This window comes from Apium graveolens, chromosome 5 (assembly GCF_009905375.1).
Source record: "Apium graveolens cultivar Ventura chromosome 5, ASM990537v1, whole genome shotgun sequence".
In the NCBI taxonomy this organism is placed as follows: Eukaryota; Viridiplantae; Streptophyta; class Magnoliopsida; order Apiales; family Apiaceae; genus Apium; species Apium graveolens.
Window position 1 is genome coordinate 685,785 of NC_133651.1, and position 16,518 is coordinate 702,302.

The window sequence follows — 16,518 nt, forward strand, 5'->3', positions numbered from 1 at the left end:
TCAAATATCTGAAGGTAAGAAGAAGTGAATATACGAGATTACTTTCCGGCCTTAACTGATGGAAAGGAGTAGGAGGCGTTCAAATGTTTGGAAACTAAGTTAAAAATAAGCACCGCCTATTATCCGTAGACGAAGGGTCAAAGTGAAAAGACAATTCAGACAATATAAGATATGTTGAGAATATATAGTTTGGATCTAAAAGAATACTGAGGTAATCACTTACCATTGATTGAGTTTTTCCATGTTAATAATTATCATGCTAGTAAGGGAATGTTACCTTGCGAAACCCTGTATGGACATGAGTGTGGGTCCCCTCTATTGAGTGAAAGGGGGGGTAAAAATGTTGTTAGGTCCTGAGTTAATTCAGAGCACCAAGGACGTAGTGGTGTTGATTCGGAAAAGAGTTGAAGCAGTTCGGGATGGACAAAGAAAGAAGACGGATTTGCATCGAAAGAGTTTGGATATAGAAGTAGGATCGATGGTATTGATAAAAGTTTCACCTTGGAAGAGATTGGTTGGGTTTGATTAGAAGGGGCGAGTTGAGTCCTAAATATATGGGCCCATTTGAGGTATCGAGGAAAATAGATAAAGTTGCTCATGAGTCAGTATTGCCGCCGCAATTGCAGCAAATTTATAGTGTGTTCCACATGTCAATGTTAAAGCGATATATTTCTGATTTGAACCAAGTCATTGATTAAGAGCGAATGAGCTCTCATCCAAATTTGTTCTGCGTGGAATGATCGACCCAAATCCTAGATCGTTATGAGCGAGTCCTTAGGAATGAGTTTATTTTTATAATGAGTATGTTTTGAATGAATCCTCGAGTAGAAGAGTCTACTTGTTTAGTTAAATTAGATTCCGATGACATAATATTTTTAAGGGGGGAAGGATATAACGACTCGTACATTTATGAATTATTTAAATGTGTAAATATTAAATATTTAAATAAATAAAATATGTGTGTGGGTTCCGTCAGCTGGATATTACTTTGTGATGAGTTATAAGTGCTTATTGGTGTTCGAGATTCATTTGAGTAATTATTTGTGAATTGTGTTGTTTTGTTTTTATATTTAAAAGGTGATTTTATTAAAGAATTATCTCCATAAATACTAGGGTTATCTCTAAAATTATTTTTATTGCTTCTTAATTTCAATTATTATTTTTATGAGTTTATAAAATTTAGAAATCAATATTTCATCAATTATTTATCCCTGTATGATTTTCTGATTGTATTTATTCGTAAAATCTGTATTTAATTCCAGAATTCTGCAAAAATTATGAAACTCATATTATTTAAGTTTGGAAAATTCTGAGAATTTTAAAATTATTTTGGGATTAATTTCACCCGCGCGTTGATTTGTTTAATCGTAAAATGCGAGTATAAATTGCGTTTTAGAAATGGCTGTAAATTTATGAAATTTACATTTTTAGTAACTTCAGGATATTTACAATATTCTAAAATTTGTTTGGTAATTTTCGGATTATTATTCGTTGCGCGATTATTCGTTAAATTCTAAAAGCGGGATAAAGTAGGCTGCCCGAAATAAGAGAAGGGACACGTGTCTAGTTCTTAACATTTCAGTCTGTGCGTGTCCACTACTGATTAGAAGAAAAAAAAAAGATAATAAAATATAAAACAAAACACATAATTCAGGAACAGGGGAGTAAGCAAAGCAGAAGGGGGGCTCGATTTAGGCGATTTTCTCTCCTCTGTTCGACTCTCTCCCAGCTAAAATTTATGGTCCCCGTAACGGGACAAATGACTTTATGGTTCCTCTAATGGAACAGAAGATTTGAAAATGAAAGTAGCATGCTAAAATTGAACTCTGGTATTTACACAACACAATTAATGAGATATTTTATAGAGCATGCTATCTATTGATAATCCAGTTTTCATCGGTTTTCAACAGTTTATTCATGTTTTACTTATTTTCTATAAACGAGTTATGATTTCTGTTCCTATAAATGTTTACCATAAACTGTTTTGATTATTATTCATATAGTGGTACTGCTGAACAATTGATTGCTCACCCTTACAAAAATATTTTATATATGTATTGCAGATACCTAGGAGATTCTTCCGTGGTAGTCGGGGTAGAGTTCCAGTTCCTTCCATGTCAGGCTCCTCTGAGGTAGTTGTGTCAGACCAAAGATGGTCTGTTGAGTTGTTGTATTAAGATAATATTGCCAAGGTGGTTGTAATGAATTAGTTTTGTGGTAAATTATAACCTAAGTCATACTTAAACCTGGAAAAGATCTTGGTAAGAGGGGTCGTGATTATGTTTTACCGGTGAAATGAATTTTATTATGTTGGTTGCTGTGTTGTGGATGACGTCAACTCATGACCCCAGGGTTGAGGCCGTCACAATTGGTATCAGAGCTACAGGTTTGAGTCCCTGGTTTAGGTTAAGAATAGAGTCAAAAGAGTGCAAGAAGGTTTATATATAGATGTGAGTCAGCAACTCAATCAGAGGAGCGAGTCTATGAGTGTAGTCAAGGGTTTCGGAGGTGTAACCCTGATGTCTATTGAGGATTGGATGGAACTGCCCTAGCTTGTAGTAAGTCTCCCTTGTATATAGGTATCACTGGAAATGTCTGGTAGAGGTTTCTAGTTTCCCTTCTCGAGGAAGGACCATGAAAGTTCAGATGGAGTGGTAATAGTCAGCGGCTGCCATGACAGCCGAGTCTCATAGGGAATGTGGATCAGTACTGTTGTTTATACCTTGAACCCTTATATTTCTTTCCTCGAAGGTTCTATCGGTTGATTGAGGCAAACAATACATATGATTTGACTATTTGTCTGTGTGACAAAGGGTCTGGTGGGACGCCACCGAATTATGTGTTGTAAACTGTATGGTTGCTCCCAGTCATATCCACATTTTCTTCACTTTTCTTTCAGAATAGATTACCTTGATTTTGGAATTTTATTTGGCATTCTATGACAATGAATTTATTCGGTAACCTCTGTAGTTAGACCGTCATAGTTATGGAAAGTAAACGAAGAATTGACCGTCAGGATGAGTAAAAGTTCTATATCCGGTTGCTATTTTGGAAATAATGGCAGCAGAAAGGATTTGGGATCCATTGGAGAAGGTTGTCGTCTTAGAAAAGTTAATTCAGCGGTGGGCGAGTCAATGACAAATGATAGGGAACCGCCCTTAGAAGAATGGTTGGTTGAAATTTGGACTAGTATGTCCAGCAGGATTCAGAGTTCCTTAAGTCTGACCTGGTTGCGAGGCTGCTTTTTGGTAGTTGTGGCTGATATAGACAACCCCGTTTTGTTATGCTGGTTAGTGATACATATGGTTATTAGTATGTTATGTGTCGCAGTATTATGAATCGTGGAGTTGAGTGGTGGCAGTTGGTTAGTATACTTGTTGGTGGTTGGTTGATGGTGATATATACGGTTGTTGGTTGATTGTTGGTGTCGGCTTGAGTCCGACTAGTAGTCAATAATACGGAGGAAATGCTGCCCAAATTTTTGGAAATTACCCTACTTTTAAGGATACAACTTATACTTTTGTGTGTTATTGACGTTTATGTTGATACTCCAATTGATCAATAAAAAAAAGTTGGTTAATTTTACCAACTAATGTTAAATTAAATTATAATTTAAACCAATTTTTTTATATATTAAGCAAGTTTCAAAAAATTTAACATTATATTTATTCAACTTTATCAAGTGTTGATGAGAAATCAATATCTTTAAAAAAATTGTTAAAAATTGGATTTTATGCATATATCTTCTTAGATTTTATCCATAAAAATTGGTTAATAACTTCTAAAAATTAAATGGGGTATCTACGTCTTTCAAATTCTATCTGATTTAAATTTAGGGGTGTATTCATTTCAGATTTTAAAAATTGATAATAATTCATCGATTTTGGAAGATTTTCGTTGATTTTAATTGTTCGTGGATTTGACGGAGTTGATGGAAATATCTTGCAGAGTCTTGCTGATTTTGTGAATTTTTCCACAAATTCTTCAAAAATCTAATGTATTTTAAAGAAATTTCAAAAGATAAAAAATGAAATGGTAAATCTATTAAAATCCACAACTTTTTTAAATAAAAAAATCTACGGATTTTTGAATACCATCAGATTTTGATGGACTTTTAAAAATTCAAATTGAATATCTCCAGATTTCAGTAGACTTTTTAAAATCTAAATTGAATACACTCAGATTTTAGAATACTTTTTCTAATCTTTATTGAATACCATCAAATTTTAAAGGACTTTTTAAAATCCAAATTGAATACCTCTTGATTTTAAGAATCCAAAAAAATCCTAAAATAAAAAAGAAATAAAAAAATAATAAGAAATGACGTATCGACATTCTATTTTTTTTATCTAATAATAAGAATGAAAATAACCCTTCGTCTTTTTGTTGTTGCTTTAATATCAACCCCGTTTTTTAGTAGTCAAAATTGCATATATGATATATCCAAATTTTAAAAAACTCCTAAATCTATAAAAATCTAATTAAGTAAATTCAATCCGATACGGATACGGATACTCCCGGGGCCCAGCAGACACTCCACAGCAACTCACAGTTCACAGTTTAGCACTTCAATTCACACAAACAAACACCAAACCAAACAATGGACCTCAAAGACTTAAACAACACCAAAACCAACAACAATAAACCCCAAACCATAACCCCCGCCACCGCCGCTGCCGCCGCTGCCGGAGCTTCTCCACCCCATCACCAGAACCACCACTTAAATGAAACATCTCTGGGCCTCATCTCTACACAGCCCAATAACACCAACACAACCAACTCTTCTGTAGCCATCGTTCTCGACCCATTACCCACCACACAAATTGCCCCCAAGAGGCCCAACAAAGACCGCCACACCAAAGTCGACGGTCGCGGCCGTCGCATTCGAATGCCGGCCATGTGTGCTGCCAGGGTTTTTCAGCTCACTAGAGAACTTGGTCACAAATCTGATGGTGAAACCATTCAATGGCTACTCCAAAAAGCTGAGCCTGATATTATTGCTGCCACCGGAACTGGTACTATTCCGGCTAGTTTCTCCACTCAAACCGGTTCTTTAAATTCCGGCGCAGCTCCACAGTTTGGGGGTTTAGGGTTTTCGCAGATGTTAGGGTTTCATGTTCCTCATCAGCAGCAGCAACAACAGGAGAATGCACAGGTTTTTGTATCTGATGCCCGAATTTCGGGCGGTAGGGATAATGGTGAGGAAGGTGGAATTGAGAATGAGGGGATGGATAATTACTCGAGGAAAAGATTTCGGGCTGATTTGTTTAAAGACGATGGGATTGGGGATGTATCAGGTGATTTGAATTCAGTGTCTGATAAGACGGTGAAAAGTTGTTATAATGGTATGGTGCCAGCTACTGCTATGTGGGCAGTAGCTCCAGCAGCTAGCAGTGGAACCGGTAACATGTTTTGGATGTTACCGTTCCCTGCTGCTAATGCTGGTAGCGGCATTGGAGATGATGGTTCGTTTGATAAGGTTCCGATATGTCCATTTCCTGTTAGTGGAAATGGAAATGCTGGTAGTGGTTTAGGGGATGATGGGTTATCTGATAAGGCTCCGATATGTCCATCTCCTATCAGTGCTAGTGGTGGTGGTACTGGGATGGGAGATGATGATGGGTCTGATAAGGTTCCGACATTTCAATTTCCTAGTGCAGAAACTGGGAAGAGGAATGCTAGACAACCCCCACCGCATTTTATGTCAAAGTTTAATGGTCAGAGTAGTGTTGAATTGGAAGGCAGGGGTGCAAATCAGTTGCAACTAGGCCCAATGTCGTCGATGTTACAACAGCAACAACAGTCTCATCAGCATTTCGGGTTGGGAATGAACGAGACAAATTTGGGGATGTTTGGCTCTTTTGATGCATATCAGCCACGAGGCGGTTTTAGTATCAAGTCGGAGAAACATGAGGCTTCCAAACAGCAGCAACATCAGGATTCTGGAGCAACTGATAGCGGAGAGGAGGACAACAGTTCTAAGTGTTAAGCTTATTAGCATTTAGTAGTATCTTTGAGTTGGCTAATATCTTATGATGGTTACAGTTTCATATGTCTGTGTTACTATGCATCTAGTTATGTAGAATGAATCATTTAGTTTTTACAAACATATATGCTGACACATTGACTGCAGAGTTTGAGTTTGTAGTTTTTGCTCAACTTTTAGTGTTCCCTTGGGTTCTTTTTTTGTTGGTGGAGGATTTTGAGTTGTAATGGTGAACACTAGTTTGGTTAAAAATCAAGGGACACTAGAAGTGAAATGTGAATTGTGTATGATTTGTTCTTATGATCTTATATTAGCTAAAGCCTAGGAACTTCACTTTTGTGTCAAAAAAAGCTTAAAAACTTCAAGGATCATGATAGTTGCAATATTTTTTTGCTCTTTGACTTTGACTACTAATCCCTTTCTTTTTGCACACAACACAACCTAAATTTTTGTTGAAGATTATAAAAATAAATTAAAGAGTATGTCAAATTTAAAAAGGGTCATGTTTCCCGACAATCAATCGTGTGTTGTTTAAGTTTTATCTAAATTACTATTCCAAGGGCGTCGAATCTATATTTCAAGAGTTCAGATTTAATTTTTTTTTTACCCTTCCGCAAATATTTTCCACAAAAAATTACTTAAATCCGAGTCCTTAAAATAATGATCTAAGGGTTTAAAAATATACCCAGCTAGTTTTTTGAATTTAATAATAAAAATTATTAAATTTATATAAAAAAAAGAATCTACCAAATGAAACACGCTCAAAATCTTTAACACAGAAAAATTATTGTTCTTGAATTAGAAAAAACAGAGGATCAAAACGAGAGAAATTGAGAATAAGAAGAAGATGGCGCAGAAGAAGCAGAGCAAAGAGCCATGTAAGCAAGAGGCCTGCAACATCCAAGCTTGTCTCTCCAAGAACAATTTTCTCCCACAAAAGTACCTTTTTTTTTAATCTTGGTCATCATAATTTTTATTTATTTCCTGAAATTAAAACTAGGGCTTGCTACATCTTATCATATTATATTGCTCCATTAGTATACCCTTTGTATCAGTGTTTCATTTAGTTTTGTTGATTTTAATTTTGGTGGGGTTTACAATTAGGTAAGAATCTATGCAAATTTGTTAATTGCTATTCATGAAAATTAAGTTTAGAATTTCCCTTTTTGGTTTATCTGTATTTCATGTTTGCGTTGCGTAAAATTGCTTGTGACAATCCATTTTGTTTCTCCTGACCGAGTAAACAACATTTGACTTGTAGAAAATTTATTTTTATAAGTGTTGGAGTAGTTCTGTGCTGTTCCATTTCTGTGCTATTACACTAGAAATATGCATCTTAAGCGGAACAAATTTTCTGCCAGTGGGTCCTTAATCTTTGATTCAAATGGATACTCTACTGTGGTTTGGTGTTGTGACTATTTGTTTGTGGTGTTAGTGCTTGTTACTGGAGTTTGATATTTTCTTATGAGGTTTAGACAAAGTTTGTGCTGACGTCTGTCTGCACTAGTTCTATATATCATGAACTGAGTTCGGTAGAATAAATCAATATAGGATAGGGCACCTCTACACCTTTATTAGAGAATTGCCGATTTACAAAACTTCGTCAGAAGTATTTACACATAAAAATAAAACGATAAATGTCAACAAGAATAACATGCACTTCTTTTCAGCTTTGAGTTGTTTGCAGACTGCAAATTTGACCATTGAAGTGTTTGTTGGTTGTGAAGCGTTACACTGTCACCCTTTTAGATAGTTTTAGATGCTATAGATATGTTCTTATTGTAGTGTCTTATTGTGTAATCTTAACTCTACTAGTGATGCCCAAGTTGAGATTCAGCACAAGTGTGAAACTAGTTAAAAAGCTTATGCAACGGATGCGGGTGTACTAACGTTATAATAGGCACCCCTTCCTTGATCTTAATTTACAAAAAACAAATAATCTTTGAGAGTTTTCTGCACAAGCGGAATTTTCAAGTTCACTTCTTAGCAGTGTTGTTAAAAGCGCATTAAGCGGGGGCTTAAGCGGAATCGGAGGTAAAAGCGCTTGTATTAGTGCAAAATCGGATAGTTAAGCGTTTAGTAAAGTTTAAGCGGCTTTAAGCGGAATTAAGCGGATTTTGACCTTTTAAGCGGTTTTTGACCAAATTTAAATGGGGATTAAAAATAATTAGAAAAAGGAAAGTATTATTTTTTAAAGAGGTGTAATTTGATATTTTAAAATGTTACTTGTATTTTTTTAGTTAATTATGACTTTGCGAAAGATCATTTTATTGGTTTATTATAATATGTGGATGTTATCTCTTTATCCAAAAAAATATCCAGTATTTTTAATAAATATACATATATTTATTTATTTATAATCCGATTAATGACCCGCTTTTAAAACCGCTTAAGCGTCCGCTTTAGCGCTTAAGCGCTAGAAGGTGACCTCACCGCTTAGGTCCGATTTGCGCTTTTTACAACACTGCTTCTTAGTCCACAGTCTTTGATCATAGTGGTCTCTCAGCATATGATATTTCCATGTTTCTAAGTTTTAACCTCAGAAAGTTCCCTTTTTAAGTATTTAAATGATGGTAACATGTCTATATAACGCCTTCACTAGTAATTTTGCTCAAAAGCTTTCACCGGATACCCTTTTTTTTATACAGATGTTATCAGCTTAGACATGTAAGTTAATAAAATTTTTCATCATCTTATGTATCTTATTTTGACTCTGCAAATGGTATAGGTGTGTCAGAGTCATCGAGTTGCTACAATCATGCTGTGAACAATGCAAATACCAGTCAACACACTGTGCCGCAGTAGATTCTCTTCTAAAGGAACACAAATAAGGGCACAACGGCATTTTTAATTGAATGCCAGACATGTTGTACCAGATTTTTGTCGTCTGTGCTCTCTTGGAGCTATGAAGTAAGGTTGTGGCTTTGAACATGAAAACGACTCGAGACTATATGATTTAATATATTGTAGCAAATGTATAAAGCAAGCTGAGATGTAATTCGGATATGTGTGTGAAGGAACCTAGAAATAGTTTAAAGTCTAAGCTTGCTGGTAGAGAACCCACAGAAATAAAATACAATGTACTAGATTCACAGTACTCTATTTACATAGTTCCTAATCTTTTATGGAGTTTTATGAAAGGAGTACACTACTTACATTTTCTTAACTTATTATGAAGTTTTATGAAAGGAAGCACAGGTGTAGAGTTAAACCTCTACATAGTTATTGCCCTAGAACAATAAAAATTTAAACAGTGATGACTTAATTATTTGTTGAGGTGAACCTATTTAAAGTATTGAACTTTGAAGGTTGTGAATATACTAACAATACAGATTATCTTTTTGTGTTCTGCATAAAACCCCATTATTTTCATGTTAAAAAAACATCACAGGGTATTGATTTTTCCTGGATAAAAGATATTAATAGGTGATCATAGTTCTGCCTTGCCAAGAACATGTCATCCAAATTTTTACAAGACCTTGTTTACACTAAACAGAGATACTATTTCACATTCACATGGTGTTAACACAATAGTAAAAGATGAGTGTAAGTTGATTTTCCAGTAAGATCCTCTTGTTGGAAACACAGTAAATAAACTCTTTCATGTCTTACTGAACTGATCAAGGTTATGTGCCCTACGCAGAACTTAAATAAACAAGAAAAATCACCCTGTTTTTTTGGCCTGTAAAAGTAAGCTATGCTTGTGGCTCAAACTCAAACTAACAAGAATGATACATTTCTGTATAATCACATGCTTCCGGTTTTACATTGGCAATTCTCCCGTCTTTAAAGAAGAGCAGCACTTGCAAATGTTACAATCTCATAGTAAAAAAACTGTTCCTAGTCTTTCCTCCGAGAGAAAAGAAAAGGGTTAACAATACAAAAAGAATCCCTATGTTAGCGTAATAATCATTTCACAAAAGGATGATGCATGCTCAAATCTCCAATAAGATGCAGCAATTTTGACGTCTGTGTGGCCTCTTCTTGCGCATCAACAATGACGTCAAGAAATCGTCACATTGACCTTGATACTGTTTCTTGTCGTCTAAGAGGAATACCTTCATCCTCATCTGTGTGCCTTGGAAGACGCACTGGGAGAGGCGCTGGACCTGTATAACATTTGACAGAAATCTCATCATACAGAAAGTGGAATAAATGCCACTGTAGTTTTGATCCACTGTTGAACAGTTGAACAGTTCAATTAGAACCTCAAGTAAAGTCTACCACAGACTATATTCACTGGTAAACTGAGAGCATATATCAATAATACCAACTTAACCAATCTAATTTACTTCTCATTTTTGGCTAAATAAAACTATTTTTAAATTTGACTGCACAACTGCAAGGAAAAAAAGTACAAAAGATCATACCATCAGTCATGTCCTTTGTTCTGTGAAGCAAAAATGTTCCAGAGAGGATTGTCACAAACCCACACATTTCTGTGACAATTTGTGTTGGGCTCTGCCTATCCCAATCCTGTTTTTCCCACAAAAACAGAGTAAGATGATGTTAGAAGTTGGAAATGCCGCTAATATATTCACAACGCAAAATAGTTGCCATCTACTCCTACATCTGTGACACTCGTGCTGAACCTGCCCTAGTTCAATACCTTAAAATTATTAAATATTTAATAGATAAATGTGTAGCGATGTTCATGTGGTACAATCAATGTTACGAAGGTTTCATAATCTGTAAAATATTGAGGCATCCCACTCCCATCTTATAGTGTGTAACTAGGTTCTAGTTACAAAATCATGGATTTGTTTTAATAAAGTACCATGTCCGATTATGTATCTGGGAACATATATATGGTGCCAGCAAATGCAATAATTAGTGGTAGGATGACAATTATTTCACAGTAACTTTGGTTTGTACCCAGTATCTTGAACCCATTCGTGCCTGCCACTATGGATGAGCTTACTGAAGACATTCAGGACAAGGTATCTTGTCATATATGTCATGCTCACATAAATGACAGGATCCGGAGTCTGAAAAATTGCAATTACGGACACAAACCCTTAATACAGGGATTTCGACCAAGTCGGTGCAGGACAGAAATATGAAATCTGAATTCAGTCAGAGTAAAGAGAAGTGAATCTAGTAGCATGATTGGACTGTAAGAAATCTCAATGAGCAACAACTTCAGATACCAAGGGTCTACTCTGCAAACGGTTAGATAAAATGTTGAGATAGATTACGTCAGCGTTAGATTAAGACAGTTGAAATGGAGAAGAGCAACTGGGGCTTTATACGATCGAAACATCCACAATGTTGATATGAAAGTTTTACAGATGTGCTAAAAACCCAGTACTACTACATGATGAGGAAAATTGGGTTCCCAAGAGAAGTCAAATCACAGAATGAGGGTAGCAGAGAAGTAATATCACAAAAGGAGTTTAGAGCACATACTTTGTTTAATGTGCCCTAATAAGATGAAATCAGGATTTTTGCTTAAAATATCTCTTTGATTAGGTTTATTAACTGATTAATGACCTATATAAAGACAAATCATTGCATGTGCTCAGGTAGTACCAACAAAGAAATTCAGAAAAGGAAAAAGCTAAGCATGTGGGCCTGTGGCTGACTATTAAAAAAGAGGTATTATCTTCTTTCACGCACATATTGCATAATACATACCGGCAGTGATCTGACATGGCGTAGAGTACAATATCACATGACTTATAGACTTAATCTTAAATAAGAAGTGCATCTTACTGGTAAAATATGCATCCAATTGGACATGCAACAAGATATTACGAAAAAACTCAGGACTTAGATAAGCAACCTTCGATAAGAAATGCATCGTAATAGTTATATAAGCATCTAATAGTACTTGCAAAATGATAATACTACAGAAAACATTTTATTACTTAGGCTTCTGACCAAATTACCTTGAACATTATCACACTAGCCAAAATAGTTAGCGATGTAAACATAACGTAGTAAATCGGCGAAACAACAGCTGTATTAAACGTGTCAAGAGCCTGCATTCAAAATTCAACCATGTCAAGTAAGTTCCATACAGAACTTTAAATGAACAGGACTTAGAATAAAATAGTGAAAGTCAAAACTGTCCACCAGAAAATCTACACAAATTACCAAAATTTTCATAAATCAATTCAAAAATTTGGTGATTGTTCATATTATTTGGGTGATCTAGTTTGATTAACATATCAGCATAACAATATATATAGTAATGTATCCCTTCGTCCCACCCATTTCTTTACATATAAGTTGGACCCTGGACTGGAGCATGACCCTGTTTATATTAATGTATGTACTTCCCTTCTTCCTACCCATTCCTTTACATATGAGTCGGACACTGGATTGAACACGGAGGTTATAAAGGAGATAAATTGGCGGGTCCTGCTATAATTAACAAAGTAACGAGCTTTAACTATTTCGAGCTTAGGTACATTATTAAATACAGCTGTAGTTTGTAGGGACTAAAACTTAATGTTTCATAACACAACATTAAGAGGTCTGCACTAGGTAATAGTAGAAAAAAAAAATTTAATAAATGACCCAAAATCCAAAAGATAAATCCTTCATTGAAGTTTGGAAATGACATAGCGTCATTTGAACTTATGCAACCGTAAAGAAAAAAATTTCAAATAAAAATATCGTTACATTCAATAGTCTAATACTTCGACAATAGTCTAATACTTCGACTGAAAAATTATCAACTACTAGTCTACTACTACACTTCACGATACAAAGTTGAATAGTCTACCTAACTACTAATAACATTAAACGATTTAATCATGTAATTAGCCAACTTCACGAAATCCAAGAGCTAAATCTAAGCTTCACTTGAAGAAACTAATCTGAGCAGACTACATCTATTGCTCGTACTCGCATATTTATATAGTTCTATCTATAACAATTTGTATCGAAGGCTAGGTAAAAAACACAAAGAAACACAACTCGCCGATCATTAGGTGCCCGATCAAAAAAATGAGAAGAAAATTAGAAGGTTCATAGTTAGAATTTTACCTTGTTTAAATAATTCATTTGTGTGAGTACACAAAGGATAACTACCATTGTAAAAGCCCATGTTTGGGGATAAATTAGCTGATTCACTCCCGATAATGTTAGCTTTAGAGCAATTCCAATTGCCTTAACACTCATGACCTGTTAAACAATACATCTTAACAAGTTTAACTTACTATTCAAAAACTTTGTAAGTACAATGTGCAATTAAATAATTTAGGAAATAACAATAACAGAAATACCACAACGTACTGATATAGAACCAACTAGCGAACAAACTCCGATGTAGCACATTATATGTGTTTGGCCATATTGTGGAACAAAGCGGAATATAAGTACGAACACAGCTGCTAACACCATTGATGCATACAAAAGAAAACCTGTGGAGAGTGCAATATGTTTTGCAGATCAATTTAGCTGGACATTTAACAAAAATAAAAGGTAGTCTATAGGCCCTATACAGACAGATATAGTAAGGTGCAATTATAAATAGGTAGTCAATAATGTGTAAACTAACGTAGCAAATTCAGCTGGACATATAAAGACAATAAAAGGTCGCCTATTCATACAGATAGCAAGGCGTGTTTATATATAGGTATATATTAACATGTTACATAGTATTGCAAATAAAGATAATCAGCCACAAAAACTGGAAAACAATATACCTGGCTCTGTAGCAAGATCCCACACTTCCTTTACAGACTCGATAGCACGTTCTTGAGGAGCATGCAGAACAATGGTGGTTGAGCCCACTACACATAAAATACAACCAAGAACCCCAAAAATGTGTAGCTTCTCTCTTAAAATTATATGTGCAAGTACAGCGCTGCAGAAGGACACATGGTCTTAGCAGTATAAAACAAAAGCATCAACTTAAATTCACTTGTGTGTTGCTTTCATGCCTGATAATAATGCTGAGAGCGCCAAGAGGAGTGACTAGAATAGCTGGTGCAAATGCATAAGCTGCAAAATTTGCAATCTCTCCAACAATCACTGTGGCAAAATCATTGAGCACTTAAAATCCGGATTCCAAGTCAGAAACACATAGACGTCTTGGAAAGTATAATAGGGGATGGGAATGAAGTCAGTACTTGTTACATTTATCTTCCATGATATTGTGTAATCATGGAAGTGGTATTAAGCTATTTAAATAACAATCAATTAGAAGCACAATAAGATGTATATAGTCCTACAAGAAGAGGTCACAGGTTCACTCCCAATCAATCACAGTATTTAGGCAACTCTAGGCTATAGATAAGTTACTGCCTTCTATCTATGGCTACATCAGATACGAGAATAGCTGCAACGCCAATTAAAGGTGTATACGGTATACCTCATAGATAGTCTAGAAAATGGGCATAAATAGGGGAGTAGAATAATCAATTCAACAACACGATCAATGGTGTATCTCTGCTCCCACATTTATAAACTTTTGATGAGAGTAAATTCCTTTTAATGGTTTACCATGCTACACGTCTCTCTCCTCAATAAAACTGAGCCTCCTAAACATGAATACTTGATACAAGCAATATATTTAAAATAATAAAGAAGCGTATGAACTCACTTGTTATCATACCCACCCACCATAGTGGTTCATATAAGTATGAATATCCTCCAACCCCTGTAGACAGAGTAAGTAAAAAGAATTCAAGCAGACTATAATAAACCTGTATTTATAAGGTATACATTGTAAGAAATAACAATTACTACAGGTTTGGGGCAGTGGATTTAAATATGGAATAGGTGACATGGGATAGGTAACTAAGAAGAAACGAAATTATAGAACATGAAATAGCTAAGCTAAGCCATCGATTATAAGAGTTCTGATTGTCCTATTACAAATAATTGAATGACTATAAGAGGTGAACTAATGCAGGACAAAAGTGTACGATGTTGTCTAAAATGTTTGCAAACAATGTTTTGCATGACTTATGAACTGAGCCTATAGAAGATCATTGGTTCTGAGGCTGTTAAAAAACAAGCGATAGTGCCTTTGAGGCATTAATTCTAAAGGGATGCTGTTTTAAAAAAATAAAGATAACTAACTTTATCAGCCCCTGAAAATCATATTAAAAGACCTAATATCCAGTAACAAAGAGTGATGACAAGTAATAAAGTCGTTTATTTTAGACTGATTATTACCCCCGATAACTACATTATCTTCCTTCTTAAAGAAACTACATATGGAGGCCGGACTGCAAAAAGAAATGTAAAAATCACACCACTGCTACTAAATTCCTAACGAATCACCCCAAGTCATAAAAAGAGTTTCAACGATACCAAATTAAACAACAACCTAATTTCTTTACAAAAGTCCCTACATTTGCACTCCACGCACAACAATTCAAACACTTACAACACACAACAATTCAAACAACACACAATTAAAATATCAAAACAACCAGAAACCCGAAACCCGAAACATGGTACCTGCTCTAACACCTGTAGAACCTGCTTTTTTTAACCCTTTCTTCTTAACAATAAAGCTAGCACCAATAAATAAACTCGAAGACAATGCCAACACTAAACCCTTGACATTATCAGATGACATTCCCCTATATGAATCTCTCCAGCTATGATGATTCACCTCTTCCATAGCCATCACTCTTATGTTAATATAACAAATTTTCTCACAAAATCATCTCACATGGGTATGTCTTAAACCTAAAAAAGATAGAATCTTGGACCCAAGATCACTTAAATTTGTGGGTCTAAACACACAAATATACACATGGGTATGCTTTAAACCTAAAAAAGTTACAATCTTTAACCCAAAATCACTTAAATTTGTGGGTCTAAACACACAAATACATGTAAATTGATTGGGGGGTGTTAAAAAGATTGGATTTTGAAGCAGAAACAGGAGAAATTAGAGCGAAATAAAAAGAGGGTATCTCTATAAAGAGTAGATCGGAGAGAAAAAACAGTTGGGGGAGGCTTGAAATGGTGAAAGTTAAAGACTTTTAAGTCTTTTGTGACTGTTTGGTTTGGTGTGTGTGTATATTTCTTAATCAGGATTACAAAACAACCCTGCTTTACTCAAATTGCAAACTGTAATCAACAAAAGATGGATAGATACACAGATAGATACAGTAAAGAATCTCTATTCATTTCATTTCTCTCTCACTTTATATTTATATCTCTGTTTGTTTCTCTAATTTGTGTCATTGAGTGCTGATTCAACTCAAAATATATCCTGACAGGTGTCAATACTCAATACTCGTAATTCTTTTTATTATAAATAATGTACACAAGTTACATACGAAAATAATTTATAAATCTCAAAGATTAGAAAATATAGTAGTTTTTTTACGGTAGGTAATCCGCAGATGCTATATTTCGGTGTGTTCTGAATAAATCTTACGGACAAACCACACATTTATGTCTCTTGGATTCAGACTCGGAAAGTATAATTATAAATTCTATTACATTGAGATATAGATTCGAATCTGTGATAAAAAATATAATTATCCCGACAAAAACATAGTAGTTGATAACATAATCTTCCTAACTAGACAATAAACAAATTTTAGTAGCAC

General features: G+C 34.9%; 3 protein-coding genes across 3 annotated transcripts; 2 read left to right on the forward strand and 1 right to left on the reverse strand.

The window, feature by feature from the left end:
* Positions 1–4,551: 4,551 nt before the first annotated feature.
* On the forward strand, positions 4,552–6,284 carry LOC141723320 (uncharacterized). The gene has a single exon (XM_074525115.1). It carries the CDS (start codon positions 4,601–4,603, stop codon positions 5,987–5,989), a length of 1,389 nt encoding a protein of 462 aa, XP_074381216.1. The 5' UTR covers positions 4,552–4,600; the 3' UTR covers positions 5,990–6,284.
* Positions 6,285–6,744: 460 nt separating this feature from the next.
* LOC141724025 (uncharacterized) lies at positions 6,745–9,152 on the forward strand. Its single transcript, XM_074526010.1, has 2 exons — positions 6,745–6,925; positions 8,715–9,152. Exons 1-2 carry the CDS (start codon positions 6,834–6,836, stop codon positions 8,815–8,817), a joined length of 195 nt encoding a protein of 64 aa, XP_074382111.1. The 5' UTR covers positions 6,745–6,833; the 3' UTR covers positions 8,818–9,152.
* Positions 9,153–9,700: 548 nt separating this feature from the next.
* LOC141661790 (putative magnesium transporter NIPA4) lies at positions 9,701–16,125 on the reverse strand. Its single transcript, XM_074468795.1, has 9 exons — positions 15,410–16,125; positions 14,544–14,600; positions 13,882–13,972; positions 13,645–13,805; positions 13,232–13,359; positions 12,983–13,120; positions 11,878–11,970; positions 10,357–10,462; positions 9,701–10,095 (listed from the first exon to the last, which is right to left on the reverse strand). Exons 1-9 carry the CDS (start codon positions 15,579–15,581, stop codon positions 10,001–10,003), a joined length of 1,041 nt encoding a protein of 346 aa, XP_074324896.1. The 5' UTR covers positions 15,582–16,125; the 3' UTR covers positions 9,701–10,000.
* Between the last annotated feature and the right edge of the window lie 393 nt (positions 16,126–16,518).

Excerpts from the sequence above, each read along its gene's own strand:
- LOC141723320 (XM_074525115.1), top strand. The coding sequence starts at position 4,601 with ATGGACCTCAAAGACTTAAACAACACCAAAACCAACAACAATAAACCC.
- LOC141724025 (XM_074526010.1), top strand. The coding sequence starts at position 6,834 with ATGGCGCAGAAGAAGCAGAGCAAAGAGCCATGTAAGCAAGAGGCCTGC. Across the intron at positions 6,926-8,714 it reads AACAATTTTCTCCCACAAAA|GTGTGTCAGAGTCATCGAGT; the intron begins GTACCTTTTTTT and ends CAAATGGTATAG.
- LOC141661790 (XM_074468795.1), bottom strand. The coding sequence starts at position 15,581 with ATGGCTATGGAAGAGGTGAATCATCATAGCTGGAGAGATTCATATAGG. Across the intron at positions 13,121-13,231 it reads CGCTAGTTGGTTCTATATCA|GTCATGAGTGTTAAGGCAAT; the intron begins GTACGTTGTGGT and ends ATTGTTTAACAG. Across the intron at positions 10,463-11,877 it reads CTAGTGTGATAATGTTCAAG|GATTGGGATAGGCAGAGCCC; the intron begins GTAATTTGGTCA and ends TGGGAAAAACAG.